This window comes from Crotalus tigris, unplaced genomic scaffold (assembly GCF_016545835.1).
Source record: "Crotalus tigris isolate CLP2741 ecotype Arizona unplaced genomic scaffold, ASM1654583v1 scf7180000017847.2079705, whole genome shotgun sequence".
In the NCBI taxonomy this organism is placed as follows: Eukaryota; Metazoa; Chordata; class Lepidosauria; order Squamata; family Viperidae; genus Crotalus; species Crotalus tigris.
In genome coordinates, this window is record NW_024096670.1 from 974472 (window position 1) to 995552 (window position 21081).

General features: G+C 41.6%; 1 protein-coding gene across 1 annotated transcript in view; it reads right to left on the reverse strand.

Annotated features, from left to right (window-relative positions):
- Nucleotides 1-2224: 2224 nt before the first annotated feature.
- BMPR1A (bone morphogenetic protein receptor type 1A) overlaps nucleotides 2225-21081 on the reverse strand; it is a 62699-nt gene continuing 43842 nt past the window's right edge. The window contains exons 3-12 of the mRNA XM_039343391.1: nucleotides 19309-19471; nucleotides 17993-18095; nucleotides 16325-16421; nucleotides 14838-14937; nucleotides 13362-13506; nucleotides 11454-11646; nucleotides 9288-9585; nucleotides 6201-6376; nucleotides 4392-4522; nucleotides 2225-3193 (exon numbers count right to left, since the gene is read on the reverse strand). Of these exons, the coding sequence (XP_039199325.1) occupies nucleotides 3068-3193; nucleotides 4392-4522; nucleotides 6201-6376; nucleotides 9288-9585; nucleotides 11454-11646; nucleotides 13362-13506; nucleotides 14838-14937; nucleotides 16325-16421; nucleotides 17993-18095; nucleotides 19309-19471 (1532 nt within the window). The 3' untranslated portion in view covers nucleotides 2225-3067. The remainder of the gene's footprint in view (nucleotides 3194-4391; nucleotides 4523-6200; nucleotides 6377-9287; nucleotides 9586-11453; nucleotides 11647-13361; nucleotides 13507-14837; nucleotides 14938-16324; nucleotides 16422-17992; nucleotides 18096-19308; nucleotides 19472-21081) is intronic.

Below are 21081 nucleotides of genomic sequence, written 5' to 3' on the forward strand. Positions count from 1 at the left end.
GATGGCAACTGAGTTGAAAAGGACAATGTACCATTAACACAACTCTCCAGATTGGGGAAGCTTGTAAAAATAAGGCTGCTAGTAAGGCCATTAGGTTAAACCAGGGGTCTACAACCTTGGCAACTTTTAAGATCGGTGGACTTCAACTTCCAGAATTTCCCCACTCTTGCTATAACGAATATCCCATTTCTTTAGTTGCTTGCATTTGCAGCTGAAGTGCCTCTAACTCCTTCCCTTTCCTTGCTACAGACAGCCCCCATTCATATCCAATGACGGCAGAAATAAGCACACAGCAGAATTTGGTGTAGGCCAGCTTGGCCACCTGCAATTAGGCAATAGATCGAAATCGCAAGTTCAACAAATGGCATCTGATCATCGTTTTGCTCAGGTCCACCAAGTGACCTGTGATAAATGCGCACTTCAAAAAAAGGCAACAAGGGTTGGAAGATGTATCAATAAACTTAAGGCGCTAGAAGAGACCTATTGAATGACATACTAAATGACTAACAGGGGAATATTAAGAAGAAGCTATGTTTCTTTTTCAGTTAATCAAGGCAGCGAGACAGGTTCCAGATAAACATAGATTGAAATTTATGGCTCTGTACTGTGGTTGATTGCAACAACCAAGCAACACAAGCTACCTAAAGGAGCAAGGCAAGAGTAAGGTAATAGTAGAGTAAATGACGTCACTTTCTGGAACAGATTAAACTAACTAAATTAATCTCAGGAATTATTCTGTGAATTATTTGCCTGTTGCTACACTGCAGAGAGAGGGAAAAAAATCAGTGCTTTTCGTACAGGAGTAAGTTGCTTTGATTACACCAATGTGGGCGATTTTGAAAGGAAGGGAACTCACTGTCTTACACAATTATGGTGTAACTGTAATCCCTAACCTGTTGGAGATCGCCAGACCAGAAAAGCAGATCTACACTAAGGTATGTTACGAAAAAGTAAAGGATACTTAACAATTCTTAGATATAACAAATTGGGAGGCCTATCGGATCCAAAGAGAAATGGCTCTAACTGAATATGACATCAACTAGATTGTTTTCTATTCTAAAGCTTTAAAAAAGTGTGAATCTTAATGGTCAGAATGCTACTAAACGCTACCCATCCTACATGGCACTTAACAGCGGAAATACATTGGCCTAATAAACTGATGTACTCCTCACCATTTCCAAGATCCATGATATTTTTTTGCAAACAAATCTTTGCTTAAATGGAATTTTAATGGAAAGGAATTTGGCTAGACTAGAGTTTCCTATCTGTATTCTCAAGAACGCCAAGATCCCTTCAGAAGATCACTACAAGAAGACCACAGTTGCTCACCACTACAGAGGTTGCTCCAAAATTAAGAGAAAAATCCGAAAGTTGGGTGTGTGGACCTCTAGAATGTCATTGGGTTGTGAGCCACAATGGTTTGGCACCTTGGCAAACAAGCGCTCCTTAATGGCCATAGTAGTGGTATGGAAGGTAGAAAGCTTGGAAAGCACGAAGAGCGAAAACAGCTGGTCTACATTGATAATTTGGTTTATCCCAAGTAATCTTCAACTGCTTGTGCAAAATGAGATGTGAGGTTAAGTTTCAGAGCCTTACATTACCTTCTTAGCGACGGACAGAAGAACATGTCTTTCGCTAAGGACCAGTGGCAAAATGTTGTCCGCCGTTTGCTACCTTCCCAATAAATTAATCCATAGCTTATGTACCTATTATCCGTTTGGAGGAATATGCACTAATACTTAAAAGGCATTGCTGAGTGAGCAAATGACTTAAAGAAATGTTAAATAAAATTTGTACACCGAGTTATAAATTAAACAAATACTGCTACATATTGCCTGACCCAAAACCCCTCACATGGCATTGTCGTTTGAATTCACACTCAAATTGCATTAAAGCAGGGGTATCCAACCTTGGCAATGTTTAAGTCCCATGGACTTCAATTCCCAGAATTCCACAGCTTCTGTGAGTTGAAGTCAACAAATCTTAAAAAGTTGCTCAGGTTAAACACCCCTGCATTAAATCATCTACTGAATGCTTCTCCAAGGAAAATTTAAACGCTTCTGTAATATCTGTTCCAATACACTATTCAACACGTTGCCTTCTGCAGGTGTGTTTCTAATGCAACCGAACGACTTTTCAAATTATTTTTCAGATCTCTAGCATGGCACGTTTAAACATATACAAAGAGCAAGAAATGAAAAGCACACTGCGTACGGCATAAATAATTTCCCTTTTCCAAAAAAATAAAAATAAACAAAAACAAAACAAAACAAAAAAAAACAAAACAAAACAACCCCAGCTAGGGCATGGTTTACAGTACAAGATCACAGGCACTTAAAATTATCGAAGTGATTCTGCGGTTCAATGTGGCGGTCTTCAGGAATAGCTCTGGGCATTGATTTTGATCTTTGCCATGAAACTTGAAAGAAGCGGCACAAAAGGAAGGTTAGAAGTAACTCTTCTTCGCATCTCGAATCTATGTCGTGTTTTAAGACAAGGCCTTGCGAAAAAAAGAAAACGGTAGCTTTGAACAAAACCAAATGGCTTCTGAAGTACTCCAAACGCGGGAGAAAAGTCCTGGCACAACATTGTAGAAGACTTAAGGAACAGTCCAATGATTTAAAAGTGTCCCAGACACACAGGCTATTCTGTCAAGTCCTGGTTAGGTAAGTAACATCAGGTAGGAGACAAAAAGCTTGATTTTTTTTCCCACCCCCGTTGCCGTTGCATTCAACTTAAGGCTTTCACAGAAAGCGCGATCGGTCTGAATATCCAATTCAGCACTCAAGAAACCGGTGGGGATTTAAAACCGTGATGAAAATCTTAATGCAGCTCAAAATAATAATAATAATAATAAAAAACACAAGGCCATCCACGCGTGTTTATCGTATTGTGTGCGCGGATCCCACGTCCTGTTAAAATTTAATTATTTATTAGCAGCCTGTAGAACTAACGAGGAAGTGTGGGCTGAAAGTCAAGAGGTCTGCTCCTGTTCCCATCACACCTGCACGGGGTCGCATGAGCAGCTCTAAGAGTCCCACATGCACTCCCCTGCGACGTGTCTGTGTCAAATTTTGACGTCTTGCGATTCCACCATCTTGCCAAGCGTTTTCTTAATCCTCAAGGCGGTGAGTCTAGAGGCTGGATTGTGGGCCCAGCATTCGCACATTAATTTCAGTATTGCTCTTAAACACTGGAACGAGAACAGAAAAGAGAATCTCACAGAAACGAATAGCGCCAAAATAACATTCACCAATGGTGCAATGTACGCTAGCCCTGTTACGCCCAATTTAAAACCGGCCACACAAAGAAAAATAACGTCAGGTCAAGCACGGGAAAAAAAACTTTGAAGGAGAGGACTTGACCAGGAATTCCCATAACCATTTCCCTGGGCTTAATGAGAGGGAAGCACAGACGGAGAAAGGAATGAGAAAAAAAAAAAAAAGGAATGCCGGAACACTGGTGACAGGGGAACGTGGCATAAAATTAAAGGACGAAAGTACTTTTTTTATTTTAAAATTAAAATTAAGAAAAAATGTATTAGGTCATTGACGGTCTGAAAGATGGAATGTTAAATTAATTAAGATATGTATAAACAGAAGATTATTGATGAGTGTTAGAAAGTTATTTTCTGTTTGACTGATAGAGTAAGAATCATGTTGGTTTGAATAGGAGACAGTATATTTTAAGGGGGAAAGAGAGGAAATTATTTGTCGTTAATACTTTCGAGATTTGTATTGATGATATTTAAATACAATGGAATTATTGCACTCAGCTGCCACGTTGCTTTTCAAATGTGCAAATGTAATATTAGAAAATTAATAAAAAAATTTTTTAAAAAAAGATGAAAGTACTGTAGTGTACTTTGGAGTAAAAGATAAATAAAAAACAGAGGCAACACTGAGACAAAGAGGCAAAAGTACACACAAAAACTAATTAAAGAAGGTATCTTTTCAAAAGAGACTCTAGTAATTGGGTCTGTATACGTAAACTAAGAAACCAGATTTTAGGAAATAAAAACATTTTAAATATCTACTCTTAGTATTTTAAGAGAAAACAGGGCTTTACATGTATGAATAATCTATTATGCAAAAATATTAACCAAGCATCCAACTTTAAATGTGTCCTTTGAATATGATTATATCCAAAGCCCTTTGAAGTTGCATTAATTGTTCAGCAAAGCAATTTCTCACAATACGTGATGCGACTGCACGGTGGATAGCCTTGTTTTGTTTTGTTTCTAAATGGAAAGAAAATTTTTTTTTGTGCATATTCTAAACTCGTAGTCCTGGTGCGTCCCAAGATCCCAATCGGAAGCCAGCTAGAAGGTATGGATTTTTTTTGTAAGGCAGAGAAATAAAATCTGATTTCATTTCATTTACGGTGCTCACCTCATCGCTATTCCATCGATTTGACACCACCGGGCGCAGGTGCTTCACGCAAACCACCTCTCTCATATCCTCGAACGAAGGATCGTTCGGGACCATATCGTAATAGGGCAGCTGGTATTCTTCAACAATGCCTGCAAGAAATTCACGGCCGCTATAAATATTGGAATGAGGTACGCTCTGCGGTCAATAGAAAAATGCGTCTTTTATTCAAGCTGCAGCTAAACTCTCACACACAGTGGCTCCATTTTCCCACTTTGGAGAATACTGGGAACAAAAGGAAATGTATGGCTTTCTCATTTTCTGGAGCCAATCCAATCAGTCCCAAAGAACGTCAAGAGACTGTGCGAATTATAATTCAAGATAGGTGAACAGCACTAGACAGCCCACCTACGTTCCGTTCTATTGGCATCCTATTTCTGGTGCAGAGGATTTGGCCAAACATACACAAAACTGTCTCACCGCTATGGTTAAAAGAGAGAAGCACCATATAAAAAAGGACTTCAAGAATGAGAAATTCCCTATTATCCCAGGTTGTTCAGATGCCACTTTTAGCATTTAACTGACTAACAAGAGTTGGAAGGGACCTTGGAGGTCTTCCGGTCTAAGAGACCCTATTATACCATTTCAGATAAATGGCTGTCCAGTCTCTTCTTAAAAACTTCCAGTGTTGGAGCATTCACCTCTTCTGGAAGCAGGTTGTTCCACTGGTTAATTGTTCTCACTGTCAGGAAGTTTCTCCTTAGTTCTAGGTTGCTTCTCTCCTTGATTAGTTTCCATCCGTTGCTTCTTGTCCTGCCTTCAGGTGCTTTGGAGAATAGCTTGACTCCCTCTTCTTTGGGGCAGCCCCTGAGATATTGGAACACTGCTATCGTGTCCCCCCTCTTCCTTCTCTTTATTAAACTAGACATCCCCAATTCCAGCAACCGTTCCTTATATGTTTTAGTCTCCAGGCCTTTAATCTTATTTGCTCTATAATTTAGTGCAAAAGGATTCAGACCAAGCAGAACACAGAAGATGTTGCAGAGGGTTTGGGATTTTATTTAATTTAATGAAGAGAAGGATGAGGGGGGACATGATAGCAGTGTTCCAATATCTCAGGGGCTGCCACAAAGAAGAGGGAGTCAAGTTATTCTCCAAAGCGCCTGAAAGCAGGACAAGGAGCAACGGGTGGAAACTAACCAAAGAGAGAAGCAACCTAGAACTAAGGAGAAACTTCCTGACAGTTAGAACAATTAACCAGTGGAACAACCTGCCTCCAGAAGCGGTGAATGCTCCAACACTGGAAGTTTTTAAGAAGAGACTGGACAGCCATTTGTCCGAAATGGTATAGGGCTGTGGTGGTGAACCTATGACACGGGTGCCAGGGGTGGCACTCAGAGCCCTCTCTGTGGGCACGCGCGCCGTCACCCCAGTCCTAGGCCTTCAGCTGGGTTTTATAAAACCTTTTTGCTTTAGGCCTCCGCCGCCGTGTGCAAAAAAAAAAAAAAAAAGGTTCAATCTATTTCAACTTCTCGCCGGAAAAAAAAAAAAAGATCTTGCAAAGTTGGAATTGATTGATTGAACTTTTCAGTCCCACCCAGTTTGCCGTTACCACCGCAGCCACACGCACCCAATGGGCCACGCCCAGCCAATGGGCCACATCCACCCAGCACCCGATGATGCCTAAGTGGGGTTTGGGTTGCAGTTTGGGCACTCGGTCTCTAAAAAGGTTCGCCATCACCGGTATAGGGTTTCCTGCTTGAGCAGGGGGTTGGACTAGATGACCTCCAAGGTCCCTTCCAACTTTATTATTATGATGATTATTATTACCTCCTGTGATGCATCGGCGAGCCATCTCCCAAATGATCAAGCCGAAGCTGTAGATGTCAGCCATGATGTATGGCTGGAAGTGATTTTTATTCAAAGTTTCATCCAGGACCTCAGGGGCCATGTACCGTTTTGTGCCCACCCTCGTATTTATAGGAACATCGACCTCATTTGTATCACTAAAAGAAGGCAAAAAGATAGGAAACGAGGTAAGACGATGCCATTATGGCAATTACAACACAGGACATTTACGATGGTAATTATTATTATTATTTTTGCACAAACGCGCTAAGATTCCACCCATTTACCAACGAAGAACATTTTCAACCGCCTGCTTCTAAGACCGAAATTATACCGATACGGTTTACTTCTCAAGCATGAATGCAAAGGACATTACTGAAAATTGAGCTCTGAAAGGATTTGTTCATTGTGATGGAAATATTGGAAGCTGCCAAGGATGAGCAGAATCAACACTGAAATGTGCCTTTTGATTTGAAGCCAGAGATACTTTTTAAGTAGATGGTGTTTTTAAAACTTCAGTCTAGATGTTTGGATGTTAATGTTCCATCGCAACTACCATATTTTCCGGTGTATGACTTTCTAAACCCTGAAAATCTTCTCAAAAGTCGGGGGTCGTCGTGGAATATCCAGAGAATTTTTAGGAGGGTAAAATTTACTCCGCAATTATTTTTGTTAGGTATTGTTACAGATTGTGATACAAAGGAGGTTGTATTGATGTTAAACTTGATCACAGCCGCTAGGCTGTTAGTAGGACAATACTGGAAGAAGGAATCTTTGCCTACATTGCAGGAATGGTTTCTTAAAGTAGCTTATCTGGCAGAAATGGCAAAGATTTCGGCTTTCTTAAAGCAACAAACGCAAGAGAAGTTTTTTGCTGTTTGGGATAAATGGATAAAATTTATACAATTTAGATGGGTATACAAAAATATTATATAGTTTTTTCATAAGTTTTATTTTCATATATATTATAGATAATTTTTTTATATATATAAATATAAAGTTTTTAATTTAATTTTTATTTTTATTTTTTAAGCCTATATTCTGCTCTGGGAAGCTCAGGGGGGGGGAAGGGAGGGGTTTTTTTTTTTTTTTTTAATATATGTATTGTTTAGTTTTATTTTTCTGTATATGTTGCCTCTTGTTTTGTATTATTTTTCCTTTTTTGTAAAATTTATAAAACTTTCAATAAAAAAAAAAAAAAAAAAAGTCGGGGGTCGTCTTATACGCAGGAATATACGGGTAGCTGTTCTCTGAATTTAAAACCAATCTGCCCCCTAGTGGCCAGGACTATTTTTTTTTTTTTTTTTTTTTTTTACAGAAATAAGCACTAACAGGACAAAGCTTTCTAGCAGCAAAGGAATGGAGCTCCTATTGTGCTCATCTATAAACAGAAATTCAATATTGTACTGTATTTTCTGGCGTATAAGACCACTTTCTAAACCCTGAAAATCTTCTCAAAAGTTCGGGGTCGTCTTATACGCCCAGTCGCCTTATACGCCGGAATATACGGTATTCTTTTCGTGTTGGGTTTTTGCTAAGGAAACACTGAATTCTCTTTCGTTACTTTCAAACACTAAGAGTCAGTTCTTCTCAGACAAGTCGTCCATGGGAAAAACCACCCGTGGCATGAATCGTATCAGCTGCTCTACCAGATGACTCAGAAGGTGGGAGATATTGGCTGGAGATACAGGACATGAGAAGACTCTACTCTATGGATTCCTGCACTGGTCAAGGCGTTGACCTACATGATCTAACAGTAACAGTAGAGAGACCCTACCAGGGGTAGGTAACCTTGGCTCTTTTATGACTCATGGACTTCAACTCCCAGAATTCCTGACTCAGGAATTCTGGGAGTTGAAGTCCATGAGTCATAAAAGAGCTGAGGTTGCCTACCCCTGCCCTATACCATTCTGGAGAAACGGTTGTCCAATTGCCATTGATGGAGCACCCACAACTTCTGAAGGCAAACTGTTCTTCTGATTAATTGTTCTCCCTGTCAGGAAATTTCTCCTTAGTTCTAGGTTGCTTCTCTCTTTGACAAGCTTCCACCCTTTGCTTCTTGTCCAGCCTTCAGGTGCTCCTGAGAATAGGTTGACCCCATTGTCTCTGTGGTAGCCCCTCAAATACTGGAAGACTGCTCTCAGATCACCCCCAGTCCTTCTCTTCTTTAGATTAGACATACCCCTATTTTTTAATCCTACGGTCCCCTGAATCAACTTTGTTGCTCTTCTCTGCACTCTTTCTAGACGCTCAACATATTTTTGGACTGTGGTGACCAGGACCGGATGCAGTATTCCAAGTGTGGTCTTACCAGTGCAGTATAAAGTGGTACTAACACTTCATGTGACCTTGATACTATCCCTATGTTGATACGTCTCCAGACTTCCTTGTAGACCAGTGGTTCTCAACCTGTGGGTCGGGACCCCATTTGGGGTCGAACGACCATTTCACAGGGGTCGCCAAACCACGCAGTCCGCCATTTGTTCCCCCTTTTTCCTTAGCTGTGCTACTCCCTTTTATTCTGTTGGCTTTTGAAAGCCAATAAAATAGACTATCTTGAATAGAGTCTAATTCTATTGGCTTTCAAAAGCCAATAGGAATTGTCCAGGCTGTCTCAGCCCTGCTGAGCCCACCAAAAGTCCCATTCTGCAAATGGTGTTGCACCAGTTGAGTAGTCCTCAACTTACGACCGGTTGAGTAGTCCTCGACTTACGACCGGTTGGGGGGGGGAGGTTGCGGCATTAAAAAGGTTGAGAACCACATACACCAGTGGTTCTCAACCTTTCTAATGCCGCGACCCCATAATACAGTTCCCCATGTTGTGGTGACCCCCAACCACTTATACACCAAGGGCCTGGCCAAAGAAAAGGAGGAAAAAAATGGCGGACAGCCTTGTTTGGCGACCCCCATGAAATGGTCGTTCGACCCCAAATGGGGTCCTGACCCACAGGTTGAGAACCACTGACATAGACGAATACCGAATTTTCTTTTGTCAATGTGTCTCAACCTCAGCAGCTTTTAAGCCGCGTGGACTTCCACGCCCCAAAATGTAGGACTTGGATCATCTACCTGTTAAACTTGACGGCCAGGCCCAAATCTGCAATGCAGCAGACCCCGTTCCTCTTGATCAAAATATTTTTGCTCTTCAGGTCTCTGTGAGCAATCGCAGGCTTGCCTTGCGTCCCATAGATTTCGGTGTGCAGATGGCAGAGACCGCAGGCAGCGGAATACGCCAGCTTCAACAAAGCTCTGTTGTCCAGAGTGGTGTACTGCAGGAAATCGTACAAAGATCCCTTTTCGTGATAATCGGTGATCAGGTAGAGGTGAGTCAAGGACCCGGTGCCTTTAATATCTGCTGCTATGAACCCTGCAGGATTTGGAACAGAACGGGGGGTTAAGTGCTTTCCATGAATCATTCAGCGAGAAAAACAAATTTAGAGATGGATAATGAATACATTCAAAAGCATTTTAGAGACACGAGGCAGGTCGCTGTCACCCAAATCCAGTCATTCAGCTTTTAGGATAATAAAAGCCAAATGTTGCCGGTAGCAATGATTCATTTTAAGACAGCTCATTTCCCCCCCCCCATTTTTGAGTTTCTGGTTTGTATTTTTCATGGCGGTGGTTCAAGCTTTGCTAATGTGAACAGGTGAAAAAGCAAAATATGAAGGGATTCTCCCCTTTTTGGACATATCACAATGTTATCTTCACCGAAACCCTCTGTTAAGGGTCATGTGACTGCCCACAAGTAGTGTGAAACATTGATACGGCAACCGTTGATTAACAGATTTTCCACAGATCCTTCTGTGGAAAAAGTAAGTACACTTTTGGCTCTTAATTCCTGGTCTCCTGGCAGAAACATCAAGTAGGAGGCAGGAAAGGCTGTAAAGAGCTCCTCCAAAAGTAAAAGCTTTATTTTATTTTATTTTTCTTTTATTTAACATCAAGGAAGCATTCCTCCTCACTGTCTACCAATCTCTGAAATTGACTAAGGGGATTTTTTTTCCAGCTATGCAACATTTGAGAGATGTCTTGCATGCACAGCCAGTTTTAAATTACCTCGCAGCATCTTTTTGGGATTTAAATCTGGACTTTGACTTGGCCATTGGATTCCTTCCTTCCTTCCTTCCTTCCTTCCTTCCTTCCTTCCTTCCTTCCTTCCTTCCTTCCTTCCTTTCCTTCCTTCCTTCCTTCTATTAAAATGTTTAGTGTCATGTTGCAAGATCTACTTTCAATTTAACTTCAATCCTCTTCCAGATGGTCTCCCATTATCCTTAAGCCTCCTGTGACACCATGAGCAATTCATTCATGTTTGCAGCTGATCTGGTGGACTCGATTTTAATTTTAAGCATCCAAGCTAGGGATAAAATGTAGGCGCGCGCTTCCTTTTTTTTCCCCCCCGCAGGCGAAATCTGCAGCGACGTTTATGTAAATGACAGAAGGGAACGCAAATTGTAAATGCTGCACGATCTTTTGTTAAATTATATCCCCTTTTATCAATACAATTGAAAGGAAGATCAAAAATTTGTACGCTGAAATATGTTGGAAAGCTTAAAAAAAAAAAAGTAAACGGGATGTGTTCGCTTTTTTTAAAAACAAGATTGTATAGAAATGACACATGCTATACTACCTGCAAATCCAATGGAATAAATGGGCTCACTCTGAATTTTAGGAATATAGGCAAGGCAGTTCAAGTTTCACTTTACTGGAGAAAAGGTTTCAAGCCTTAACAACTAACGGTGGAAATGAAATTCAGTAAAAAATAGGAGAAAAACAGCTTAGCATCTTGGAGAAAACCTTGGTCACCTTTTCGTATTCTGCTAGAACAGTGGTTCTCAACCTTTTTAATGCCATGACCCCCAACCGGTCGTAAGTCGAGGACTACTCAACTGGTGCAGCACCGTTTGCAGAATGGGACTTTTGGCGGGCTCAGCAGGGCAGAGACAGCCTGGACAATTCCTATTGGCTTTTGAAAGCCAATAGAATTAGACTCTATTCAAGAGAGTCTATTCTATTGGCTTTCAAAAGCCAATAGAATAAAAGGGAGTAGCACAGCTAAGGAAAAGGGGAAAAAAATGGCAGACTGCGTTGTTTGGCGACCCCGTGAAATGGTCGTTCGACCCCAAATGGGGTCCCGACCCGCAGGTTGAGAACCACTGGGCTAGAAGTGTTGCATTGTGCATGACGTCCTTCCAATGACAAGGCAATCGCAGCGTGAGCTGCTTATATACTTACCGAGTATATTTTCATGGCGCATAAGGACCGTCTGGTAAATCTCCGTTTCCCGAAACCAGCTGGCTTCTTCGGGAGTGCAAAAGACTTTCACTGCCACCTTTTCCCCTCTCCATTTACCCATCCAAACTTCACCGTATCTGCCTTTTCCAACCTGCTGGATCATCTGAATCTGTTTGGCGATCGTCCGTTGCACCTGACCCAAAGAGAGAGAGAGAGAAAAAAAAAATGACAGGTGAAATGTCTGAACGTCTTTATTTAAAAAAGAAGAAGAATGTGAACTAAAAAAAGATAACAACCTATTTGAGCATTTCATAGATTAGGTGCTTAAATGGTTTGTTTCAAAAACAGCTGTCTTTTAAATTAAAGCATATACAGTAATAGCTGAAAAGTACGGGACTGAATCATCTGGTAGCAACCAAAATTCTTGTACTAAATTAATGTTGCTTGCTTTTCTTCAAGAAAGCCTTAGTGCAGTGGTTCTCAACCTGTGGGTCGGAACCCCATTTGGGGTCGAATGACCATTTCACGGGGGTCGCCAAACAATGCAGTCTGCCATTTTCCCCCCTTTTCCTTAGCTGTGCTACTCCCTTTTATTCTATTGGCTTTTGAAAGCCAATAGAATAAACTCTCTTGAATAGAGTCTAATTGTATTGGCTTTCAAAAGCCAACAGAAATTGTCCAGGCTGTCTCTGCCCTGCTGAGCCCGCCAAAAGTCCCATTCTGCAAATGGTGCTGCACCAGTTGAGTAGTCCTCGACTTACGACCGGTTGAGTAGTCCTCGACTTACGACCGGTTGGGGGGGGGGTCGCGGCATTAAAAAGGTTGAGAACCACTGCCTTAGACCAGTGATGGCGAACCTTTTAGAGACCGAGTGCCCAAACTGCAAACCAAAACCCACTTATCTGACTGAGTGCCCAAACTGCAACCCAAAACCCACCCAGTGGGCCATGGGTGTGGCTATATTGGTCATGGCAGATTGGGTGGGTGTGGCCAAGGTGGGCATGGTCACCTCAATGTTGCTCGTGGGGAGGGACGCCTGTGGGGGCCGGGCAATGTTGGGGGAGATCTAGGGGGTCTCTGGCAGGTGGGGTGGTGGGCAGGAGGTTCGTCCTGCGGGGTGAGGCAAGGTGAGGCAGGGCGGGGCTGCCATTCTTGCAGGGCAAGGCGAGACAGGGGCCGGGGTGGCTGCTGCCTGACACCATCGGCCGCCACACACAGAGGCCAGGAGCACATGGGGGCTGACAGTGTCCGTTAGCAGCAACAGCCGGCCGGCCCCTCAACCGGTGCACTCTGGGGCTCTGAAGCCCACCGCCAGCAGTTCAGAGAAGCCACCTCTGAGCTGGATGGCTGGCCGACAGCTGAGGAGACGATGCAGTGGGTCGTGCCCGGAAAAAGGAGAGCATGTGAGGCCAGGAGGGACATGACCCGGGGGGGGGGGAGAGGGAAACCAGTCGTGCTGGGATGCATCCAGCCACGTGGGACCTTGGTGAGTTAGTGGACGCCTGGTTGAAGAGGGACAGTTGCCAACTCCGGGGCATGGCACGCGTGCCCACAGAGAGGGCTCTGAGTGCTGCCTCTGGCACGCGTGCCATAGGTTCGCCACCACTGCCTTAGACTGTAGAAGGAATGGCAGAGCCCGGGGTTTGAAATGAAAAGAGACATCAGCCTAGAATCCCTACGTAGACACAAACAAAGCCCAACCTCTTTGAGAGCTGTTGAATCTTATCTAGTTCTAACCAGGTGCTGATTGTTAATTGAGGAGATTCCTGTATGTGGGTGATTAACAACAAAGAAAATGAGCTAAATGAATAAACTCTGTTAAACTGAACCTTCACATGTGGGCCTCACGCTGACAGAAACCTTGTCAGCTCTGCTGCAAATCACAGAACTCTTAAATCACGGGCTTACCAACAGAGGCAGTCCAGAACCACTGCCAGAGCTGATCGACTGGTCAATGAGATCCTTTAATGATTCCCCAATTGGAATGAAAGCCTCATCCTGCTCCAAATCACGATTGTAACGTCGTCTCTTTGCCAGCCCTTTGCAGTAATGCCTGGAGGAAAAACCAAGATTCAAACTCGGGCATCTTGATTTCATTTGTGACGTAAACTCTAATTGGTCAAAAAAGTAATCCCAAAATTATGTGCCACAGAGTTCCTCCATTTTTACATTAAGCAACAAGCATTCTCGCTTGCGCGGTGTCGCACGCTTCCATCGGCCGTCCTCTATAGCAAGTATAAAAAGATACCATTGGCTGAAAGACTAACTTGCTTCTCTGCCCATTTCATGTTAACTCTAAACATGAAATGGGCAGATAAGCAAATACAGGTCCCAAATTATTATTATTATTTTTTTTAACACATTTTATTGTTTTTTTTTTTAAATTCTTAAGAAAAAGTACTCAGGACTCACCGTGGTGGTTGGGTGATCAAACATTCAAAAATAAAAATATATATAAACAACACAACTCAATAAATTTCACTATCCCCTCTCTATTCCCCTCAATTAACATTCCATTTCTATTTCAAATTTCTATCACTATTAAACCTGTATTATAACTTTATCAGTTTACAATTACAATAGTTTAAATTTAAAACAAGAAATTATCAATTCTAATTCTTAATCTCTCACATCCCTCATTTTATCACCAAACTCATTTATTTCTTCTTCCACTACACAATAAATATCCTAATAGCAATAAAATATTGATCAGCCCTATGTATATGTAATCCCAAAGTCAATCCATCTCTTTAAAATAACAAGATAATATTAAACCTTAATTCATTCAAATTCATTAAACAAAGTTCAAATTTTCTCTAATTCCTTATCATGACAGGTCCCAAGTTATTAAACATATTTTATATCTAGCACATACTCCAGATTCAGCCATAGTTTCATTCCATACAGCATTAGCCTTGTGAAGCTTCCTCCTTCCGTTATATATTCAAGATGGACAGTACTTAATATTTATTTGCTACGTATATGTAGGGATGTGGGTCTATACACATGTTGTACATAGTATGTTTAGGTGTGTGTCATGTATGTGTTTCACTCTGAGAGCGGGCAACTAAATTTCATTTTTGAGGTGTGCCGTTGTGCCCACAGTAAAACGATGACAATAAAGGTTATCTTATCTTATCTTATCTTATCTTATATAAGACCATGAATCCTGAAAGTTTTTTCCACATTCCACTGCAGACTGTGTAGTATGTGTGTGTGTGTATGTGTATGTTCCTGAGTATTATTCCACTTTATACAATTTTCTACACATTTAACAACCAAAAGTGATGTCAATAAAATTGGGTTCCAACTCTAAATTGCCTTTAAAACTGCCAGTCTATTTAATACAACACAATAAAGATGCAAATATCCAACATGGCTTACCTGTAGCAGAAGCAGCCTAACAGGGCAATCATGGCCATTATGCAGACCGCCATGCAAATAAGCACAGCTATCCAACGTATGCTGCCATCAAACAGGTTATCTAAACAAACAAACAAACAATAAGTGAATATTTACAGTGTTTTTCACCCTTGGTCACTTTCAAGACATGTGGGCTTTAACTCCCAGAAGTCCTCAGCATAGCTGGCTGTGGAATTCCACACATCTTAAAAGTTGCCAAGGTTAAGAAACACTGCATTAACGTCATCATAATTAAATGCAAAACTCACAGAAATGATCAAACAAGGTTTGGACAAATCTCATTGCAATCTATCTTCAGAAATGCAATTCTGTAATTGCTGTTATGTACAAACTGTATACGGAATGTCGGCATCTGTGGGTCTGTTATTACTGAACGGGCACCTTACTCCGCAGAGGTCATAATTAACAAGGTAAAGTTCTCCAATTTGAAACGGTTTGAAACAGGGCAATCTGCCTAGCACTGGGGTCTGCAATCTTGACAACTTTTAAGACTTGGAAGACATAGCTGGCTGAGGAATTCTGGGAGCTGAAATCCACAAGTCTTAAAGTGGTCAAGGTTGCAGACCCCTGGCCTAGCGCCTGATTTGATGTCTATGCGATCAATACATTATTTCCCCCAGAGTTTTATATTATATTTTATTACACTGGGGACAAAACTGTGGAAACCTTTTGGGAAAAGTGTACAGTAGAAATGCCACCTCTGGTTACGTTTCCATCCATTTATCTTCTAATTTCTTTATAACTATAGCCTTGTTCACTTAATAATACTATTTTAAATCGCTTTCTGGGCGACCAGTCAACTCTTTGCACCATGACTTTAATTTTATTACATTTTACAAGCTCACTAAATGAAGGAACACAAAAAAAACCCCCAACCAACTTGATAACCATCACATAACACACTGACCAATGTCCTCCTCTCAGCTTCAATACAGGACATAAATAACTGAATCCTATTGTGATCTGACTGGTTCATTGCCAAAACAAGATGATACCCGATTGGCTCTCTAAACACTCATGCTCATTGGCTACAATCAGATGAAGGAAAGTTACCTGACATCAACCTAAGCAAGTCGTGCTTCCTTTTTCTGGTTATTTGGCTATAACTTTTCATAGAATACAGTACAGATAATTGAACACAGTTTGTTGCATTACGTTCTTGATTAAATTATCTTTCCATTGATATATAATTTTATGGTACTACTCCAAAAAAAAGTGGTGTTATTAGCCATCAAACCTTAAAAATACACTTTTCCCAAAAGGTTTCCACAATTTTGGCCATTACTGCATTCTCAGGACAAATTGATGTCCACCTTGCTAACTCTTTTGTTGCTTGGATTCAGCTACTGGAGCGATAGACCAAGGTTGAAAAACAGATGGGTAAAATCCCCGTGCAGACGCCCACTGCCCCGTGGATCACACCCACTGCGTATCAGCAAGCACTGTACCTTTTGGAGCAGGGGATAGAGTGGGGTGTAAATCTTGATTGCAGAAGTCGGTCCGGCAACATTCAATGGTACGTCGTCGTAGAACAATTCGGGAATCCTACAGAAGAAATTGTACCCTGAAGCAGCGCAGAAGCACACGCGTACCGGTATATGCACGCAAAAACACACATTGGTTAGTTAGTATTATTTAGCATATGAGGAGGACATGATGGAATTGAAGTCAACATATATACACAGTCTACGTAATTATAAGTACTTCTATTGGGGGGGGGGGGGTAACGCAGTGGTTTCATAACTGGATGTCCAATTCGGCTTTGGCTTTGCTTCGTGCAGATCTTTTAAAGAACCAGACCAGGCATTTTTGTGGGCAATTCTGCACAATATGTTTCAATAGTTTAATAGTTAGCACCACAATCGCAACAAGGGGAATCTTTCCACCTCGGCTGATGCAGGACAGAGACAATTCTTCCAGTATATCACACCTAATTTTGTGCAAGTTTGACCAGACAAAACCAGTAGTTTGGTAGAGGGATCACTAAGAAAGTGATCTTGAGCTATTAGTTAGTCCTATGTATTTTCATAACGTACAGACGTTCCAAAATCTACAACAACAGGCACTTACGTATGTTGTCACTTTCCATACAACGTTTAAAGTAGAGAAATGAGATCTGCCACAAAAGACTGTGACGTGACGGTCAGGCAGCCATAGCCCCATTCTATTTTACACTTTTTTAATTTTAATTTTATTTTCCATTTATTCCTCCAACATTTGGCATTTTCTACTTAGCGAGCAAACACAATTCTCTCCGGGGACCTGTGGACAGCCACCCCGTTAATCCTGCCTGCCTCTTTGCATACACAATAAAGTTGTTTCTTCTGAGTTAAGCAAAACCCGCTGTCATCAGCTATCACTGATGACTCCATGCAGCTATTTTCTCGGCCACCACGTGGAAGGGTGGTCATCTCCTTGTTCTGGATTCCCCCCCCCCCCAACTTCTCAGACTAGTAGTCTGCAGCTCTGGTATTCCTTGACAGTCTCTCATACTCAACGATCGACTGCAATTGGGATCAGCAACCGCTAAGCGACACGGTCCATAAATGAAACGTCACGCGACCAGGCAGGACTTACAACATCAGTTCTGCTGTGGTCATTAAACGAATCGCCCTGGGTTCTTAAGTGTGACATCACGTGACTGTGTCTTCCACCAAACTACGACTCAACTTCCAGACAATTCTACCTGGATGATTGAGACTCTGCGGTCATCGATATTGCCGCTCACTTTGGGAAAGAAACTCTGAGGTTAGGGCAGGGAGGCCCTTTTATTTTCATTTATGAATAAAAATTTTTAAGAGCTGGCACATTCCAGTGACCGTTTGCATCCCTCAGATTCCCCTAACTGTCTTGCTCAGACTGAAGCAGTTGCTTCGATGGACAGAGAAATGTCTCAAACCGACAAGAAAATAAATCCCATTGCCACGATTCAACTTCCAGACTATTTCTGATAAAGGGACAACCTTTTAAAGCTTTTTGGAAACCATCAATGCGCTGCCCTTGGCCTACAGCAAGGTTAGGTTTTACCAAAAACCAATAAGCAGATTTGGGGAAAGCTAATATTGATGTCTTCTCCTTATTTCTGAAAACCGCTTAGAGAGTCAGCTGTGGGGTACCTTGCACTGGAAATCCGAGCCTTCGTACTTCATGCAGCCGGAAGAAAGAGTTTTTTCTCCATTTTCGTCCTCCTCAATGATGGCAAAACAATGCCCGTTAGTTCTAAAAAAAAAAAACCCAGACGAATTAGCTTCAGTCCTCCGAAAACTGCATTCAGCCAGTCTGTTCAATAAACAAAGTTATTTTTCTCCTTGTGACATTACGGGTGCGCCCTACGCTGACGGGAAATGAAACCAGCTGCAAATAGAAAACGCTGGACAGAATGACACCTAGAAATAAATTTATCGCTCCATTTTATTTACACACACACACACACAAAAAGAGAAACTGGTCCTATGGGCACAAAAATAACTAGATTGGCAGTGGCATAATAGATTTCTCTCTCTCTCTTTTTTTTTTTTTAAAGAACGGTCCGTAGTTACCGAATACAAAACCCATAAGCCGTTTTCCTATTGCCGACATGGCCTAACAAAAGGCACTTTTCTAATCTGAAATTTGGATTTCAATTTTATATGTATATGTATATATATATATATGTGTATGTATGTATGTATGTGTGTATATATATATATATATATATATATATATATATATATATATATATATATATATATATATATATATAGGTCTTTGGTTGTTCGGGTTTTCTCCTGCGTAAAATTGGAAGTGTCTTGGCCAAGACACTTACAATTTTACGCGGGAGAAAACCCGAACAACCAAAGACCTACATACAATTACCCGCGAAAACCTCAGAAAACATATATATATAATAAAATTTGGATTGCTAACAAAGAATTAAGGGAGAATGGAATAGCTATTTCAAACTTTTTAGTTCTCATCAACCAGACATACCCTTCTGAGATTCGAACCTGGGCTGTCTGCATGTTAAGCAGCTCTGTTAACCTCTAGGCCACAGGCTCTGTCTCACTTTGTCAGTTGTGTCAGGGAGGGAAGAGAGCAACCACTTTGTAGGCCTCCAGAATTACGATGCTGTTTTCCCATTTGGGATGTGCCTTCAGTGCCAGATGGTTCCGCAATATACATTCAATACCAGCAGAGTGGATATAAATGTGATCACTAGAGGGCGATAAATAACAGCAAGTCTAAAACGGCCGAATCACGTCTTTTGACTTTTATGAATGGCGCTGTTCAAAAAGGTCCTAATGCATTAAAAATGTTATTATCTTGAAATTTCCGAAATATTCCAAAAGAGGAAAGCAATGAATTTAATCATCAACATATAAAGAATGAAAAACTAGGGAGGGCAAGTGATTTTTTGAAGCTTCCTGTCTCACCAGGTCTTACCAACACTTACTTGCATGTGTTATTAATGGCGTTCTCTGGACAGTGACCTGAACAGTAGCACTGTAAAAAAGGCATGATGTCCTCTGGGGCTACAGTCACACCATCTTCCTGTTTCTGCTGGTCAGGATCTGTCTTTATTCCTGCCGCGTGGATCATGCTGTCTCTGTTCCAGCCTGTGGGATGCATAAAGGACGTTTGTCTGTTTTGCTGCGAATCCGCTTGCAGCGAAGGTTTAAATGCTTAGACCGCATTAGAGCCACTAGATCGTTTCTACTTATCGTTTCCAAAACCCTAATCTGAAAAATATACACTCTAACCCCCAAAGCATGTTTTCCTGTAAGAAAGCAACACTGAATCACAATGGAGCTGAATTCCAAGCAAATGTTGAAGATAGTCAGAACAAAAGATTGAACATAAATGTTAACAGAAAAACAGAGCTGGAAGGGACCTTGGAGGTCTTCTAGTCCAACCCCCTGCTCCAGCTGGAGTCACTATACCATTCCCTACAAATGGTTGTTCAGTCTCTTCTTAAAAACCTCCAGTGATGGAGCACCTACAACTTCTGGAGGCAAGCTGTTCCACTGGTTAACTGTCCTCACTGTTAGGAAGTTTCTCCATTCATTCCAGGTTGCTTTTCTTTTTGATTAATTTTCATCCATTGCTTTTTGTCTTGTCTTCTGGTGTTGTTGAAGCCCGACCATCTTGAAGTTGCCAAAAAATTGAGAAACACTGGAATAAAGCCTATTTTAAAGAAACTGGAGTTCTTGCCTCTAAATTATTAGAAGTATAACCGCTATTTCTACAAACTGATAAACCTATCGTATAAAACATATTCTCCTCTTCTTTATAGTACTATAAAGATTTTCCTTTTGAGTCAAAGCAGGGATTCAATGACTTGTCACTCTGGATACAGGGATAGGCCACCTTGGCTTTTAGGACTGGTGGACTTCAACTCCCAGAATTCCTGAGCCAACATGGCTCAGCTTGGAAACCTCTCCCTTTCCCCTCAGCATGGCTGGCTCAGGAATTCTGGGAGTTGAAATCCACGTGTCATAAAGCAGCCTAGGCCAGAGATAGGCAACCTTGGCTCTTTTATGACTCGTGGACTTAACTCCCAGAATTCCTGAGCCAGCATGGGGGAACTATGGCCCCTTCATGACTCGTGGACTTCAACTCCCAGAATTCCTGAGCCAGCCTGGCTCAGCTTGGAAACCTCTCCCTTTCCCCTCAGCGTGGCTGGCTCAGGAATTCTGGGAGTTGAAGTCTACGAGTCATCAAAGGGCCAAGGTTGCCTAACCCAACTCCAGAAGGAACTACAGCTAGTCCTTGATATACAAGTTCATTTTAGTGACCGTTCAAAGTTACAACGGCACTGACAAAAGTGACTTATGACCGTTTTTCACACTTATGACCACCGCAGCATCCTTAGGGTCACGGAGTCCAAATTCACACGCTTGGCAATTGACTCATATTTGTGACGGCTGCAGTGTCCCGCGAACCCCTTTTTTATGAATTTCTGACAAGCAAAATCAACGGGGAAGTCAACAGATTCATTTAACAACTGTGTGACTTAACAACTGCGGTGAGTCAGTTAACAACTGCAGCAAGAAAAGCCGTAAAATGGGGCAAAATACTTTTAAATTTTAGGCTCCATCGTGCTTGCGGGTTGAATAAAATTCCAAGAAATACCTATCAAAAATTTGCCCAGAAGTCTTCTCTTAAAAGATTAAGGGGGGGGGGGGAGAGAGATTTTCCATTTTAGCTTTAGCAGGGCAGCAGAGGT